At 40.0% G+C, this 18,797-nt stretch overlaps 1 protein-coding gene across 2 annotated transcripts; it reads right to left on the bottom strand.

Moving 5' to 3' along the window:
- Positions 1-257: 257 nt before the first annotated feature.
- LOC133993994 (RING finger protein 145-like) lies at positions 258-18,054 on the bottom strand. 2 transcript variants are annotated; one of them, XM_062433153.1, is made up of 12 exons: positions 17,913-18,054; positions 12,354-12,605; positions 10,039-10,147; positions 9,274-9,365; positions 8,141-8,376; positions 7,839-8,014; positions 6,525-6,665; positions 6,248-6,430; positions 5,593-5,740; positions 5,232-5,354; positions 4,868-5,101; positions 258-4,676 (listed from the first exon to the last, which is right to left on the bottom strand). In XM_062433153.1, exons 2-12 carry the CDS (start codon positions 12,535-12,537, stop codon positions 4,017-4,019), a joined length of 2,286 nt encoding a protein of 761 aa, XP_062289137.1. In that variant the 5' UTR covers positions 12,538-12,605; positions 17,913-18,054; the 3' UTR covers positions 258-4,016. The 2 variants fall into 2 exon arrangements, with proteins under 2 accessions (XP_062289137.1, XP_062289136.1); XM_062433152.1 differs by lacking the exon at positions 17,913-18,054 and adding an exon at positions 13,545-13,976.
- Positions 18,055-18,797: the final 743 nt, after the last annotated feature.

Genomic DNA, 18,797 nt, shown 5'->3' with positions numbered 1-18,797 from the left:
AAGTTTTAATGCTTCTAATCTCCTCAAATGACCGCTTTCTTGCTCTGAATTGCTCTATGTATCTTTTACCATATTGCATGTGTAATTTTCTACTGTAATTATATTAATCTACAAGTCTAATTTTAACAACTGCTACTACTACTACTAATGATAATAACCATAATAACACTGATTACCACTTCACAAACATCTACAAAACAAAATGTACACAGAATGACATAATATACAGTAAATCCAAACATTAAAAAAAGGCTGAGTCCAGAGTGGATGGTTCATTTTATTTCTGACATTCAATTCTTGTAAAATAACCAAGGCAATGCCAGGCGTAAAGTCCAAAAAACCGTGGAGCATTTTAACAGAACACAACTGGCATTTAGAGTCAGGTTTTTACATATCAGGTCCTAACTTTGTGTGTGCGGGGGGGAAAAAACTAATAAGACAAAAGAGAAAAATTGATAAAAGAAACAAAATGATCAGGCTTTCTGAGGTAAATCTCAACACATCTGTCATGTCAGAGGCAACAGTTTTGGACAGCAGTGGTAACTGTTCTTTTACAAAATGCATTCAGACAATAAATGTGGCCTGAGTGCGCTGTGTCAGCTATAGATTCCATTTGCTTATATTTTCAACGTTATACAGTCGTGATTTTGCAATGTGTCACTATAAATTAAGTCTCAGAAAGGAGTGTCTTATACTGTAACATCTGGATTTCAGATGGGGGAATGACTTCAAGGACAGCTAACATACGGGCCATACGTTTTCATATTACTCCTCGTTTTTCCATCAATTCAAAATATAAAATATAATGTATGAGATAATGTTCACATATTATACTAAGAGCACAGTGGCTTGTTTCTGTGGTGTTAATTCATCCATAAGTCGATCAAGAGCAATAATTTAAAAAAATAACTGATGTTAACTGAGATGCATAGTGCATGGATTGATGGCAAAAGGAGCAACGATGAGGGTTTATACATTTGGTTGTCACATTAGCTCACAGACAAACAGCCTAGCCATCACTGATTTTACATGAAGTCAATCCCACAGTTGAAATGCAAATAATGCATTTAAATATCGAAAATATGTCCATAAGCCTGCTTTTGTTATCAGATTAATCATTTACGTAGTCAAAATATTAAATATATGAGCATAAAATACCTTAACACATTTGATGTTTAACGGTCCCAGACAGTATGAAAATACATGTCACAGTTCATAGTCTGGGGAGTGACTGCAACAACTGCAATTTCTCCAACATGGAGTATAAACTGAGCAAATACATCTGGAATCAATAGCTTACGGGCTTCTCTGCCAGTTATTTATTGTTTAATACTGCAATGCAAATTAACATAAAGTTTCAAGTGACTGTCATCACCCTGTGGTGGCATCAGGTATTTTATTTAGCATGTGATTTTTCTCTCAATGACACAAACTCAAGAGCTCCACGATGAAAATCAAATGTGTGCATGAAGCTGATTGAATCTTTGTAACATGTTGTGTCTATGGAATGGAGAATATAATAAAATGAGAAGTCGTTTAAGAATATATGTTCACCTTTCTGAAGATCGTGTGCAAAATACATCAAACTCTACATTTCATCTCTTAAAAAAACAAAACAAAAACAAAAAAAACAGTTAAACAGCGTTGGCCAGGTGTGATCCTACATTGATCATGTATTCATTCTCAGCCCTGCGGCCAACGCTTTCCAATGTCGAGAATAAAGTCATTCATCGTAATAAGACCTTAAGTAATAGTGGTAGTAAGTAATACTGTTGGGAGTTAACTAGTACGTCTCCTGTCCATCTGCGTCATGCTGATCCCACTCCTAACAGTAGAGGGCACCGGAGTGATCACACCAGCTTTGAGGACGCGTCATACAGAGCGGAGAAGCATTAACACTGGCTGGTCTCACAGATCAAACGGCTCGGTTTTCCCCAAATGCTTCTTAGCCAAAACTTTGTCTTTGTTCACAGGCATGTAAAGTAACAAAAAGGACATCGAAACCACTAGGAAGCTTTGGAGAAATCAAGCCCTGATCTAATTTATATATCAACACTCCTCTGGTTTAATATAGATGCCATACAGAGCAACATTTATATACATTACACACAAACAGATTGGGCTGTTTCCTCGTACACAAACACATCAGAAGGTATTTGGTTGCCAACAGCCACAGAACAGCTTTGGAGCGTTGCTAGTATAAATGACATTAGTGCAAATGCAACCCAAAAAATAAAAAATAAAAAATAAAAATAAAAATAAAATAAAAATGGCAGAAAAAAAAAAAAAGTTGGTCGCAAGGTTAGAGCACATTGGGGACAAACAAATAGATGCTATGGTAACAGTGACAGCGTGCAAGCTCTACATATAAGCGTGCATCAGCATTATCAAGTTTGGAAGTCTTTCAAACACTCAGACTTCTCCCCACACACAAACACACTTCTTTCTCCCCGTTCTGCCCAATCTTCTGGGTACGTGTGCGTATATATATATATAAATATATATATATGTGTGTGTGTGTGCTAGCATGCATGGGGGGTAAAAAAAAAAAAAAAAAAGTAAAAGGATGCTTTCCTATATAATGGCTCAATTTGCTGGTAGTAACATTTCATGGAGTGAAGTGACTGAGCAGCAGGAGGACAGCGACTGGTTTAAAAACGAGTTGGATGGAGCAGGGTGATTGGCTACTGCCATAGAAAAGCATCAACAATCGCTGGATAAATCGATGGCAAACTGGTTGAATGTATCTGTGAGTCAGCTGAGCTCAGGAGGATTAGCGGGGATGAGTACCATGAATCAAGTAAAGCCAACTGAGCTCCTTGCCAGCTCTGTTACACTCCATATTCTGACAACGCTGAAGGATCAAAATACAAACCACGGCCTCTGTTGCATGTCACCTTCTCCCTCCCTCTTCCTACCACTTGTTTTCAGTCCATCTGCATGCTGTTCAACAAAGCAGTAATGTAAAAATGGCCTTAAAAATAACATTTATTTAACAGTATTACAAAAGTTTGGCGATGAGGAGTGGAACTGTTTTTGCTGGGACCAGCCAAACAACACTGATTCAGATGTTGAAGCAGTGTAACAGAGACAGCTTCACATATGGAGTGCTTCCACATGAACCCATTGATTAGTTCACACTGCAACACTCGCCTACGACCACATCATGCACCCTCTGCTTAGCGCCAGGCTTAAGGTCATGTGATGGCCTCGAGAAACAACATTCGGTCTCTGTTCATGCTTAGACTCACAGATACGCCTAACTACTGTCATCTAAAAGCAAAAACAAGAACTTTTATCAAGAACTGCTTGAGATCTTTGTAGACGTAACGAAGTGTGAAGACTTTGTCACTGTTTAAAAAGCTATCATCAATGATCAACAGTCTATCAAGGCTCCCTAAACACCCCACCCATTCCTCATTAGATCATGGCACACACAGGACTACAGAGAAAACCCAAACACTATGAAATGTACAGCGATGACAGTGAAGCTGCACAAACAAAGGCAGGATGGGAGCAACCATCACATAAAATGTTTGGGATTGAAATGAGACGGACATAAGCATCATTTTAGAAATGTCATTATGTGTCCAGGAAACAGCAGTAATGAGTGAGGCCATGCTTCAGTTTGTTCCAGGATTTCACATTTCTTGGTGATGATGTAGAACTCCCGATTATTTCCCGAGATTACTGTGATCCCTTTTACGTTTTTGTTTATCACATTCCTGGATATCATATGTGGTTGTAAAATTTAAATTAAAAGGTTATGCCTATGCTAATGAAAACATTAGTGGCATAAATGTTGTCATGGAAAAAGGCAATATTTAGCAATTTTCTGAATGCCGATTGATGAATATCAGATTGTTATCGATTTTCTCGCTCAGAATTTCTGACATGATGGGAGAGCAAACTGCTGGACAAGTAGAATACAGGCAAATAATTGGCAAATGGAGCATTTAGTCTCTGTGTTAATATGTGCATGCATGTATGTTGTGCGTGTTACAATGGGGCTCAACTCATGGAGGAGGAGACTGTTCCTCTGAAGATGGAGAGGGCTGGTCAGGCTGTGATGATGGACCAGTCGATGACCTCTCACTGTCTGGTGAGGAGTCTGGGTTTAGCTGAGGGGCGGGCTCAGGTTCAAGTTCAGGTTCTGCAGGTATCATGTCTGACTGGACCAATAGCTGTGAGGATGACTGTTGACATATGGAGGGTGATGGAGGAGAGGGGGGCATGTCCAATGTGTCAGAGGAAGAAGACGAAGACGTTGGGTCTGGGTGCGACTGGTTCTGCAGAGAATCAGTCACAAGTGGAGAAGGAAGAGAAGAAGATGATGAGGATGAGTGAGCTTTGACAAGGTTCTGCAGAGTACAGGAGGAAGATGATTCTCCAGCTGAAATGGCAGGTCCATTATCTCCCTCCTGTGTTCCCGTTTCCTCCTTCTTCCTGTCCTCTGAGAGTGTGCCTTCCTTCTCCTTGTTGGCTGTGGTTTCTTCCTGGCCTGCAGGGCTCTGATTGGCTGCAGGGGTGTCTTGGTTGGGGACAGTGTTCGCTGGTGATTGGCTTTTAAGTTGTGAATGACAAAGAGGGCATGTCTCCTGGACGTAAAGCCATTTCTTCAGACAGCCAGCGTGGAAGAAATGACTGCACGGAGTGATCACAGCATTGGTCATGTCCTGGAAGGAAAAAGCACACGAACACACACAGGTTGTGTTGTTAGGTTTTCTCTGACACTTCATTTGTTTGAAAAGCACTTTGGTCAATGTTAAAGCAAACTTCACATTAGTGTAGCTTGAACTTGAATCCTGTAAATGTGTCCTTCATGCGTACTATATGATAAACAAATGCACACAGAAGCAGCCTCTACCTGGTAGCAGATAGCGCAGATGTCGTTGTACTGCTCCAGCTGTGTTTTGCTTGCTGTGGGGAGGCTTTTGATCTTGTTTACCGCGTCTCTCCTTAGCAGGAAGCTTTGCCAGCCCAGCTGGGCTCGGAGCCAGACGTTATAGTACGAGTGGACTAGGATGATGGTGCTGCCCATCACACTCCACTCACCAAACACTGTCTCTGACACGCCGTAGCACACCACACACACCGCAACCTGACAGAGGAGAAAAGCGTTGACAGTGAGATATGAGATAAGTAATGAGGCCATATTGTATGACACTGCTTTTGCGCTTGTGCTCCTGAGGATACTGTGTACTGTGACAGTGTGTTGGTGCAACACTCACCAGGAACTCCAGCAATCTGTAAGTACCATTGACACAGTAAATAACTTCATCCATGTTTTCGACTGGAGCCTTACGAAACTCCTCCACCATGAAGAGAATGTAGATTAAAAGAGTGCCAAGGACCTGGGGGAGACAGGGGAAAGCATTCTGATGTTATCCAATTCAATAATTAATCTCAAACTATAAATAATGAGGGATCCACAAACATACATATTTTGTCACATTGGTAGCTGATTGGCATTGGATGACACTTTGACTATTTTTGAGATAATTAAGTACAAAATTATTAATTTTGATTTATGTTCTAAAACATTCAAACACAAAAAAGGTGGATCTGATCTGTTATCTGTTTCCTTATTACCTGCAGTGAGGTGAGGATGGAGGAGGAGATGATTATGAGAAGCCAGAAGTCCATGTGGAAGAACTGACAGATCATGTAGGCCATGTAAGCTGGAAAGATCAGCAGGAAGAGACACAGAGACACTGCTCGGAAGTGCTTCCACAAACTCCTAAAGGACAGACAGAGAAAGGAGCCAAAGAGATGATGATCAGCTCCATCTATCCCAACATGAACATTTTATTTACACACAGTCACGCTTCAGGTACCACTGTTGTTTCCCAAAGCAATGCCTGCCATTTGAGATAATAAAGAAATATGTCAACTGGTTTTCATCTTTAACTATGTTACTGCTCAATTTGAAAGTGTCAAAACACGCAAACATCATAATTTCCTCAAGCTTTGTTCATATGCACTTAATTGTGTCGGAGATATTTGACAGTTTAATGAATGAATACAAACACAAAACCTTTTTTCAACTTGCTTCCTTTCAAGAACAGAGTGAGACAAACTTATAAACTTGCCACTTTTTAGGATTTGTTAGCTGAAAATTGGTATTTTTGACAGACGTTCCACATGTCATTGTTTAAGATTCAAAAGTACAATGGAATTCAAATATAAACATGTTAAAAAATGCTCTAGTTAATAAAACAACAAGATGTTATATGATGGATCTTACTTGTCTCTGGATGCTCCCAGGGCCAAGACTATGGGGTCTGCTATCTCAAGCATGGACTGCAGGATGGAGGCAACAACAATGAAGAGGATGATGGAGAGGAGGAAGGCTCGGTGGATGACCTGCAGCTCAATGAGGCCAGTCTGGACAGCGAGGATCAGCAGGGTGATGCCCTCTGTCATCCCTCTGCACAGACAGACGGGAAACACACTGTTTAATTAAAAGTACATATAGACACATACCAACAGACATCCACATACCCACAGACACGCTGACTGACCTGTGCATGGTGTTGTCGTTCATAAAGGCTCTGTAGCCTTGCAGGTAGAACTTGCAGAGTGTGAGAACTCCCAATGCAATGAAGGAGACGGTAAAAACCAAACCCAGGAGGGAGTATGGTGTACTACAACATTCTGCGATACTGGGGACAGAAAAGAAGGAGAAAAGAGAAAGAGTGTAAAGAATAATTACAAGACAAGGCAAATAAACCCCAAAAACAAACAAATGAGAAAACTATTAACTACTATGACTGTACCATGAACTCTACCATGACCTGCCATTAGCAATTTTCAAGGTTTTGATCAAATAGTTTTGTTAATGTGACATAAATAGCAAGGAATCTAAACAAGGGCCGGGACTTTAACGCGTTAATTAATTACACAATAATTAACGCGTTAAAAAAATTTACGCATTTTAATCACACTTATTTTTGCACCGCGGAACTTTTCTCACTGGATGAGTTTCAGGCAGACCGATTATACTGGAGCACCAACTAGCGTAGTTCAGACAACAACAAACCCACAGTGAACATGAACAAAGTAGCTGATGAGACCGCTTTGGTTGGCCCCGTGGATGGGAAATTGTGTTACAAAAAACGAACGGATGGAAGTGTCGATAAGAGCATGGTTGTGTGCAAGCTATGCAACAAGGAATTCGCATATCACCGCAGCACATCGAGCCTCAAGTATCACCTCAGTGCAAAACATATAGCAGCTAGCGTGGACGCTAGTGTGGTAGCTAGCTAATTTCTGAAATGTACTATATTTCTAAATATCCTATTGCTACACTTAATGGCAAAAATTGCACTGGTCTGTTGGACTTGAACAAAAATAAACAATATTTTTGTTGCTTAAGCTTATGTATTCAGTCATTATTCAATGGTATACTAAAAAGCCATGTGAAAAAAATGACTTCTCACTGTTCTCAGGTCAAATATTTATATGCGATTAATTTCGATTAATTAATTACAAAGCCTCTAATTAATTAGATTAATTTTGAAATAGAGTCCCGGCCCTAATCTAAACATTTCCTGATTTCCAAGAAACTTGTACAACGCATAGTGAAAGTATAGTTTACCATCATTGGTTCTAGCATGTTCAGTATTTGTGTTGTTTGTCTTATACGACTATCTTCACTTTCATACAGACTTCATACACGATACTTTAGAACATCATATACAAACACAGGGTAGCACATACTGTACCCAGAATAAATTGTGTATAACTATGTGGGACTAAGTTCTAGCAAAACGACACTCAAGACCTATGAGGTTGTCATGTCCAAAATGTGATGTTTCACTGTACTCTGATCGGACCTGGTAAGAAAGAGGAAAAGGAGCCTCTCTCTTGAGGTAGGCTGATCTCTGGTGCTGAAGTATGAGTAGATCTGCAGAGCGAAGAGTAGCAGCCAGAAACACATGAAGAGAACTGGGAGGACCAGCTGGTTCCACAGAGACATTCCCAAAGCTAGTAGCCCGTACACTTCCACCACCTGGGGAACAGAGAGAGAGAGAGAGAGACACAGAGATGGAGAAAATGAGAGATGGTATGACACAGTATGCAAATGAAAAAGCTTGTGACATTAGGCTAGAGCAGGTCCAATTTAGTGCTGTATTACCTGAGCCAGCTCCCTGTACGCAGTCTTGGCCAGGTTATATGGTACCAGTAAGTTAGAAGCTAGGAAGTAAATGACTTCCAGGCCTGTGAAGATCATGGAGAACTTATTGATGAAGACTATGGTCTCCAATGGGACCAGGCACAGTCTGGCCACCAGAGGGAGGAGATGAGCAGAGAACAGCCATATCCTCTTGGTCTGCATCACGCAAGAACATAGCGTACACACCACCAGCTGACCTGAAAGAAGGTCAATAAGAATATCCACATTGTTACTTCCATTTGAAACAGCTTTTGTTGATGTCATGTTTGTTATTTTTGTGGAATTAAGAGCTTACAACTTATGTGAGAATATTTATATCAGTAACAACATCAGATACAAAAGACAATGAAACATACAAAAAGAAAATAAATCCCTTTATGAGGCCGGTTTAATCCACCTCCTTCTCTGTCTCTCTCTACAGCAGTATATCTTTATCACTGAAAACATGTTATTTTTGCTTTCTCAGGCTTTCACTGTGCAGTGAAATCAGCACTCAGTATGGCCTATTTATAGCACAGGAGACTCCGTCTCTACTCTCCAGTAAGATGAAACCAGGTCCTATAGACCCAGGAACATAGCAACTCCTGCATTTTCTATTTCAAAATGGATCAGCCTTCCAGGTACTAATTGAAGTAGAGGTTCGTGAAGTTAGTGTGGTCTGTGCCATGATAAGCCAAGTAATGTTACCTTAAGGAGGGCTGGGGTGTTTGTGCTTTTTTAACAGAGCCAGGAAACTTTAATCTTTATCAGCTGTCACTTCTACAGAATGGTTGAAGCACAGAAAAGTTACAGACCAGCAATTCTGGAGCTGGTAAAAGTTCAGTGTTTTCCTTATAGAGAATGGAGTTGAAGTTATGTCTCTCCTTCACAATGCAATTAATTTCCCATATATTTTTCCAGATGTGTGGGCTATCATAAAAGAGGAAAGAATGAGAAGGATAAAATAGAAATAAAAGAAGTCTGAATATTCCATTAGCTAAGAAAAGAGATACTGAACTACATCCTGCTGCCTGTGTTTGGATTTGTGCATGATGTATTCATACCTCCTCATGTGTACACGTGTCTTCATGCATTTTATTCATGTAATATTATACCTATGAGTGCAGTGGTGAATCTGTTCATGGATAGGGGTTCCAGGTAGACAGGTCCTTCATAGCCAGATTCCAGTTCACTGCGGACATAATCCCTGACAAAGAGAGACCAAAATGCTCAATTTACAGGGAAATTCATTATGACTTGTATACAACTGCCCCACAGTATAGCTCCACCCTAAAATTTCTAGCACTTGCCTTAAAGACATACAGTACATTATACTGTGCGGTGGCTAAAAGGCTATGGTGTCGTCGCACATCTAAGAATGACAAAAAGCCATTTTAATGACACTATGGCATAAATTAATCTTATAAATCTGAACAAATACAACGACCCATACCTGAAAATATCACTGTTACAATTCAAGTCTGCTTCAGATTTGGAAATAACAATATGGTCACCATGTGCAATAATAAACATTCACAATAATTTAAGTCTTTGCGAAGACATTCATCAGAGTAACAGAACATAGGATAGCTGCATCTTATGTCTATTGGTGGCTGTAATAATAACAATAATAATAATAATAATAATAATAATAATGTATTTACTTTGCACTGAACTTTTCATTCTCAGAGAATCTCAAAGTGCTACAGCATTTAAAACATATAACGTTAAAAAAATTAAAAAGAAAAAAGTTAAGATGAGAAGCCTTCCTGAATAAAAAGCTTTTATTTAAGCTAGTTTTAAAAGGGAGTCTGGGTCTGGGCTTTCCCCAAATGATTAGCAAGGCTATTCCTTGTATTGTAAGTAGTGTGTGTGTGTACCTTGAGACTTGATGACCAGCAAACAGCAGCAAGGCCGTAAGGACATATAAGTACAGTTTAACCAGGTGCTGACGAGGAAGGGTCAGCAGCACCAAGCTCAGGATGTAACCTGGACAATAGTCACACAAATGGACACACACAAACAACAACAGGTACAGTATGAGACAATCAGCAAAAGTAAAAAATGAAAACACATCCATTACAAATGCATCTCTAATGCTTCCCTGTCTGTGGATAATGTAATGTTTTTTAGTCATGAAACACTGAATGAATGTTTGTATCTGTGACAGATGTTTCTTATGCAATTGTGACAGTCGCTGCCAATCAGTCACTGCTGCCATCAGACTTATCGTACAACAGTCAACTTACTAAAACCACAACCAAAAAACTCCACAGCAGTTAGCAACAGTTACTTTGGTTTTACTGCCTCTCTCCCCCTTTTTTCTGTCTGTCCACCCGCAGCGCTCATCAGCACATACCAAGCCTATTGGCTCATTAACCAACTGCAGCCAAGTCTGACGGCACACACAGACATTCACAAACACACAAAGAAAACTCAACACTGTGCTGGTCTGTCTTCTTTGAGCTAGCATAAATGGCAGTCTGACCATTGCACTTTGCTGTGTCAACTTCACCCTCACACTACTGTTGCTTTCTTTCAGTGCTTCTGTGACACTAGAAATACATCTGGCCTGCACCAACTATGCCTCACTAGCACTCAGTCTCTATGCTGCAAAGACCTTGTTTTATCTCTCCATGACTGGCTATGCGGCAAAATGATGCAAGGAACCTTTTTTGAAGCCTATTTCAGTGTGTTCAGGGGAGGTTGTCAACCTGTTGTGGATGAATAACACCTTTTAAAATGGTGTGTCATTACTTGGATTACATAGTTGACAGCTGAGATAGACTATACATGTTAACATTCTGGCAGATGTAAACATATTTGTGAATCAACATTTAAGTGGAAATAACTCATCAAACTATTGGCAACCACTTAGTTACAGTTCAATCCAGGGACACAGCTAGCAGGAGTTTTTTTAAAGCCACGTTTCACTGCACTGAGGGAATGTTCACCACTTCGCTACCTTCATCACTGAGGTTATGTTTTTGCCAACATGTCTGTCTGACTGTCAGCAGGAGACGTCAATCAGTTATAGATTTCTGTGCAACTTGGTGGATGAAGGCACTTCGACATGGTAGAAATATGGTGGTGGTCCAACACTATAAGAATTGTGTCTTTTTACTGTTACACTAAGAGATATTTGATCCAGTAGTTGTTTTAGAAATCAGTTTTACTTTAATTTAAGTCAACACAAGCCACACAATCACAGATCAAATTCCCAGCATGCAACTCCAGGCAACTACAAGCCCCAACTGTTAGTGTAGGTGGGTGGGAAGCCAGTGAGGGTCATGTTCTTGTCACTGCACTAGCAACTACTAGGTACCATGGGGGGGAATGGCATGTTTGTGAAGCTCTTCACTGGCAGATGAAAATGAAGGAAAGTGTTCGGGGACTTAACCAACTCAGAATTGAGGGAAAACTTGGATAACAGTTCTGTGTTGATGGAGGTTGATCTCTCTCAGAAGGCCTTTTTCTGTTCTTGTTCGAGCCAAATCCGTGACCACTGTTTAACACCGACACACTTAACACTTGTATCACATTAATTCTCAATGGCAAAGCTGACTCACGCTGTCAGAATGCCACTGCTGGGGCCAGAACGGCTGGAGGGGGGAAAACTGGGTTCAGGCTGCATCAATCATTTTTATTTTACCATCAGCTAAAATCAGATGATTTTGGGTCGCATTCCACTTGTCGCCATGCCAGACAATCCCTCTCGACTGTCCTGAGATCACTACAAAGCACAGCCTCATGGCTAACAGCCTACCACTATGTGTGAGCATTTTGAAAATGACCAAGTTAGATACAGAGGATGGACATCGCTCAGTTAAAAAAAGAAAATCATGCAAATCCAACCAGGAGTGGCTAAATTGTGACTGTTGAAACCTACTGATAGCAGAGCAGGGGTCAGTTTAGCTGATAACAGTCAAATAGTCAAAACAAACAACTACACTGCAGCTTATGTTAACCTAACTGATACCACTGACATACCATTGGCTACAGCCTATTATACACGCATTACCTTATCCAATGTATAAAAAACTAATCCCCAATCCTCGAGGAAGTGTTAATAGAGGGAAGAATGTATTTGTCCTGGACCAGAGTGTGTGTGTGTGTGTGTGTGTGTGTGTGTGTGTGTGTGTGTGTGTGTGTGTGTGTGTGTGTGTGTGTGTGTGAGAGAGAGGCCAATACTGACCTACGTAGTGCAGGTAGAGTGCAAGGTATTTGTACTGGAACAGGGGGTTGTTTGAGAGGCTGGAGCGCTGGATCTTCTGGAAGAAGGAGCTGACGTCCCAGCGGTACAGGACGTCCAGCAGCATGATGCTGGGAACACGCAGACCCACGTTGAGCACTGCCTCTACACGGTCCTTCACTGCCATGGCCTCAGCTTAACCTCTGATCGGCAGGTGGAACTGACCGCTAAGTAGGGATGTTAACAGTGGGTGCGCTGCGGAGAAATGGGGACAAGGCAAAGAAGAAGAAGAAGGAAATTTAATAATAAGATTCAGGAGGACACCAAATGTAGATACAGAGGATGAGAGTGAGACATGAGGAAAAAAAAGATGAAAGCCAACAGGCAACAAAGAAGGAGGAATGAAGGAGGGGGACCGATGGGAGGTCACAGGAAGGTAGAGAGAGACAGACTGAGGAAGGGCAGTAGGAAACAGAACAGACAAACACTCAAAAAAAAAGAAATATTATCAGCAACCGGTGCTGATGCCAACTGTTTTACAACCCAAAATTATTTTTTACAGAGAGATTATTTAATCAGCTACGGCCAAGTTTCAGCAGTTGGGTGGTGCTAAATAAACACCCTTAGGACAATTTTTATGCATACAGTTTCATAAGTTTATTCATATTTTAAGTTAAATAAATTTATTTAGTTCAATGGACTGATGATAGGTAAATGTTAGCATAATTGGAGAGCCAAACTAACCAAGTCCTACTTAGAGCCTATAAAACCACTTCACGACTATTTATATTATTAAAACACTTAGAAAAATAACACACTTGTTAGAGCTCAGTTAACACAAGTAAATAAATGACTTTCAGCAAACATTTGCCTCAAGAAGAACCACAATTACTGACTGACTACACTGTTAATGACAAGTTCCAGTGATGTCCTGCCACCTCCCTGATGTTTGTTTGTTTCTGCAGGGTTTAAGTTTATCGTCAAAAAAGGCAGCAGCTGCAAGCAAATGTTGATAAAATGACTAAATACTTACTTTTGTGAGATGAAACTGTAGTATATTAGGAACTTTCTACTCCATCACCCAGAGATTAATGTTAGCGGATCAGCAATAACAAATGAGACCAAATGCAGCATTTAACAACTTAAACCAACTCTGAGGTGAAGAAAATAACTCTGGTGCTCAGCCTGTCTCACCTGCACCCGCTCAGCATTTTCACAGCGATGTCTTTACCCCGAGCTAACAGTGCAGCTGAGAGGCTGCTCTCCAGAGCACTACGCCTCCTCCTCATTTTATTTTTCTCATACGGGCAGCAGACTGAAAGATGATTTCAGATTAATTTATTAAATAATTAATGCAGTTTACTTTTTAAAATAAAAACGTTGTGGACCACAGTGTTTCCTGCACAATTAGAATCTATCTGTGGTGTATAATGTGCTCCACTGTAAATATTTTAGTTGCAAAGTACTTTACAAAGTACTGTTCTTTCAATTGTTAACAGATTTAAAAAGTCTAAATTGTCTAAATGTCCTTTTTCATTGAATTGAGAATTAGTTTTGAATCAAGAATCAATTCTGAATCGAACTGGACACCCAAGAATTAAATTGTGCGATTCCCAAAGATTCACACCTGTAACTAACTCAACTCTCCTCTTTCCCACATTTACGAGTGTCCTGACCCTCTCTGCTGCTCGTGCAGGAATGCAGGAAACATGACCCTGAGAAAACAGCCAGTCTGGAAAAGGCCGTAACTGCAGAGGTTTCACAGGAATACTGCAGTTATTCCAGTCCGAAGAGAGATTATATTTAGTAAAGTACAATAAAAAAAATAAAAAAAGACTAGTCTGCACATGAACTGGCTACATGGTTACTAAATGATTCTCCCACAGCTATGATTTGCGTAGTCAAATCTATCAGTTTATAATCAGTCTAGACTTGCAAATGCCTCCGTGTGTTTGCTTTCACACACAGAATTTACCAGGAGCGACCGTTAAACCGTCTGTGTTACACCATCAGGTGTTTTCATGCAGGTGTAACTCTAAATTTATCTGTATCTCTTGTGAGAACTTAATCTCTCTTTTGACCTTTTTGCACATCTCCAACACATTTCATGTTGTCTATGTGTATAATCTGTATCATTTATATATGTGTAAACTAATAAACTAAAAAAAACAACTACTTCAGGCTTTACAAATGAGGCATACAAGCACAATCTGCTTATTCACATACAGTATATATTAGGGGTGTGACGATACACTCAGCTCACGAGACGAGACGAGATATTGGGTTCACGAGATCGAGACGAGATTTTAACTATATTTTTAATAAAAAACTTCAATGAGGAAATACATGACTGTTCTTTTATTTAAAATTCACAAAATGGAAATTGAATTGAAATGTTTGAACTAATCAGCTTGTAATGAATCACTTTTTTTAAACTTTCTAAATATATAATTATCATATGCAGTATGCAGCACTGTAAAAGGTTTCCCCATATAGATATTTTATAGATGGATAATTTTGGTATTTATGGAAATAACAACCATAAATACAAAAGTTAGATACAATAACAAATACTACAAAGTTAATTGTAAAGAATAGAAACAATTCTTATAAATATAAATTAAATAAAGAATCCAATTATCACAAATTATAACATATTGCTAATAAAAAAACTAAATTGCACAAATCCTGTATCACATAAATACACAAGTAGAACAACATATAAATTGTGTTATAATTTGGTAGTGTGACTCATTTTACTTTTTGCATCATTAGGTTTCCATAGCTGCGCTAGATTCCCTGCTCCTCCTACTTCAGGCTCTTAGTGTACAGACCTGAGGTCAATTTACCCCTGTTCCTCTCCTCATCTCCTACTGCTGACTGAGACCTTCTCAACAGGTAGAAGCTGCAACAAGGTTAATGATCCACACGTGACATTATAAAAAGAAGACATGACGTGCAAATTAGCGATAGAAAAACGAAAGCCTTTTTATTTATTTTTTTGGTGCGCCCCTTAATTATAGCTTTGCGAGACAATAAAATACAGTATGTGACACGCTCCATATTCTTTCTAATTTAAGAATCAACTCTTAGAGACATCTGAGTGCCACCGGTATATTATATAACATCAGACATGTTACTTCCCACTTTTATAATTAATATGGTCTATTTAAACAGCTGCTGCAAGATCAAATAATCAAACCTATTCATTACACCTTTATGTCAAGTGAACACTCCTAATGTAATCACTGTGTCATAATCTAATTTAACCCTAAAAATGATGAGACCCTTGCCATGGTCATCGACTTCAAGATAATCTGAATATATTGCCCGTTTCTGGTTAAGTGATCCAACTGTAGCTTCTATATTAAATCTATCCCTGACACACCAGAGGCCTGTACTACGAAGCTGGATTTTCTCTTATCGAGGTAACTTCAGGGTTAACCCTGGGTTTTCCGTCCTACGACGCTGGTTCACTTCTTACCAGGGTAAATCACCATGGTAACTTAAACTGAACGGCTAACCTGCTCCGGAGCAGGGTAAATTCTGGATAAAAGATCAATGGGTATAAAAGCACCACTTCCTGACCAATCAGTTCTTTTGGAAAATGGCCTGCCCATTCTTAGAAGATCCTGTCGACATTGGTGCGCGGATCATGAAAGGAGCACTTAAGAGAGAAAGAGTTTTTAGGGATAGATGCAATCCTTTTGATGTCCCCGATGACATCCTATACAAAAGGTACAGATTTTCATCGGATGGACTGCGCTACATTTGTCAACTGATGGAGCCATACGTATGTCAAATGTAGAGATTATGCATGTTAGCCTAGGCTACTTACTCCCACAGTAAATGGTATATTGGATAATTGTGTTTTATAAGCAACCCAGTGTTTTAACATGGACTCACTGAAACATACCCTGAGCAAATGAGGTGCTGTGAGTGTTGCTACCTCAACCGGGGTCTGATGTGCTTCCTGGCTTTTGGCCTGGATGATGTGTTTGAATTCTTCATATCTTTGAAGAATAATTGTCTGCTGATCCATGGTAAAGTAGGCTGTTCATGCAGGGTTTCTCCATGTTTGCGATTGGTCAGACGCTGCAAACACCACCCCCTTTATGTGAGCGCGCAGTGATCAAGATTGGAAAACCCTGGGTTCAATTACCGAGTTGATAACCAGCTTCGCAGTACCGCTTATCAGGATTGCGAATGTCTGGGTAAGTCAACCCAGGTAAGTTAATCCAGCTTCGTAGTACAGGCCTCTGCTCTGTCCACTTGTTCGAGGACTTAAAAGACCTCTAATAAATCATTGTTGATGGCCATACTTTCACCAAGCCTGTTGTAAACTCACAGTGCACAAAAGTCTGATTTCAGAGAACAACATGTTGTCCTTGTTCCTAATAAATAAGGAAGATAGAAGAAAACTGACTGCAAAAGCTCCTTCTGGCTTTTCTCAGATTCTTTGTTTACAACCCAGCAAGAGTTTGTTTCACACATTAACCTTGTTTCAAGCCTACTCTATCAGGGGAAAAAACATACCCAGGCTACTTTTCACATAAAAAAAACAGCTGGTAGCTATCCTCCATTAGTCAACACGAATTATTTAACAGAAGAATAAAGTTTGATTACTCACTCCCACACTTTTCAAATAAAGTCTCCAGCCTGTTTCTAAAGCCCGGATTTTTTTATCCAATAATATCCCTGCAGCTCTTGACAGGATCCTAATAACTTACATAACTGTGAATTCACTACGATTATCACTGGCCAGAGAGAGATCACTTCGCTGAATCTGATCTTACATAACACAGCCCTCTACCCACTGTATTTTTATCTGGCGTAATCCATTAACAGCTACAGGGTGTAGTGTGTGGGAGGACTTTTGTCTAAATGGGTTTATTTATACTATTACTCGTTTAACCAAAACACTGGCGCTACACACGTCATGGATGAGTGAGTGCTGCATCGATTATGGCACGGGATGAACTCTAGTAACCCCGCTGTCTCGACGGGAGCGGAAAAAAAGAAAAAAAAACTATCCCCTCGCTGCGCCGCAAAACACCGCAACACTTTGCTAACTAGGCTGGTTTGCATGTTGCAATGTAATAAAGCGACCTCGGTGTCTCTTCTCGTGTATGTGTCAAGTTGGACACATGAAAAGAGACACACGCATAGCTGTTTAAATACATATATTGACATGTTGGTGCTGTGTGGAGATGATGATGAGCTGCATCGAGCAGGCAGCAGGCACAGCGCCAAGCATTCAAGCTAACGCACTCGGCTAGCTGTGAAGTTAGCCGCTGTCACCAAGCGAGCTCATTTCAACACAACAGGAAATTTAAAAAACATACAAACGACGCCATAACCTTAGCTAGCCACCACACATACTGACGTAATGGTTGATAGCTCAAACTATCTGAAGATTAGCTAAAGAAAAAGTACCTCCCCGCCCCCCCTCCTCTCTCTCTCTCTCTCTCTCTCTCAGCTACTAACGTTAAGTACTTCTGTAGCCTAGCTAGCAAGTAGCTGGCGTCCAGCCAAGACTAATAAGGAAAAGAGGCAACTTACATTTGAAGGACGATGTTTGCAATATATACAACGGTTTCGGGATGCTTTTCGGGTCGGATATCGACCATTTTAACTCGGCAACACCCGAGTTAACGGTCCTCTCGATGAAAGCGCCTCACACTCAAAGGATGCGGCCCGTCCGCTCATCTCACCCAGCAGCCATTACTCTAAGTACCGAGGAGGATGTACTGGGCATGCGCAGTGTGACCCATGGTGGTTAAACCCATACTGGAAATTAAAACTAGTTTGATCCCCTGTTGTTGTTGTTGTTGTTGTTGTTGTTGTTGTTGTTGTTGTTGTTGTTGTTGTTGTTGCACAGTACTTTAATCTTAATGAGGAATTATGGACCCTACTTAGCCTGGATATTTGGCTTCAGTCTTAAATGACTAGTTCAGCATTTTCCAGGTATGTCTTATAACAATAGTCAGACTCTTAACTGAATATTGAAACAAGGTTTTCTTGTCTTAATCATTCCTACTGTTTATACTGACCATTAAGAGATTTCCTTTAATGCACTTATAATGTAAGTGATGGGTTAGGGTTAGCCAACAAGCCTCCTTCTGTGCAAAAATGCATTTACACATGTTATGCTACTATGATGCTTCATCCATCCAAATTAGTCAAATTAAGTCGTATTGCAACATTACAGTCTTTTAGTGCCAACGTCCCTCTTTTTGTTACTATACTTTCACTACAGCCCAACAGGGAAGCACGGTCCCAGGAAACACATAGAGGGAATTTGAAGCTAAAAAAGATTGTAGTTATGGCAGATATCCACTTTAATAATAATGATGATAATAATAATAATAATAATAAGAAGAAGAAGAAGAAGAAGAAGAAGAAGAAGAAGAAGAAGAAGAAGAAGAAGAAGAAGGACATTTAATG

Source organism: Scomber scombrus, chromosome 14 (genome assembly GCF_963691925.1).
Source record: "Scomber scombrus chromosome 14, fScoSco1.1, whole genome shotgun sequence".
In the NCBI taxonomy this organism is placed as follows: domain Eukaryota; kingdom Metazoa; phylum Chordata; class Actinopteri; order Scombriformes; family Scombridae; genus Scomber; species Scomber scombrus.
This window is presented reverse-complemented; position numbering and strand designations above follow the sequence as displayed.

What these genes read in the sequence shown, in the direction of transcription:
- LOC133993994 (XM_062433153.1), bottom strand. Translation starts at nt 12,537, where the DNA reads ATGGCAGTGAAGGACCGTGTAGAGGCAGTGCTCAACGTGGGTCTGCGT. An exon ending in CGTACAGGGAGCTGGCTCAG is followed by an intron (nt 8,015 to 8,140) that starts GTAATACAGCAC and finishes TCTGTTCCCCAG; the next exon opens with GTGGTGGAAGTGTACGGGCT. An exon ending in CCATCCTCACCTCACTGCAG is followed by an intron (nt 5,355 to 5,592) that starts GTAATAAGGAAA and finishes TGTCTCCCCCAG; the next exon opens with GTCCTTGGCACTCTTTTAAT.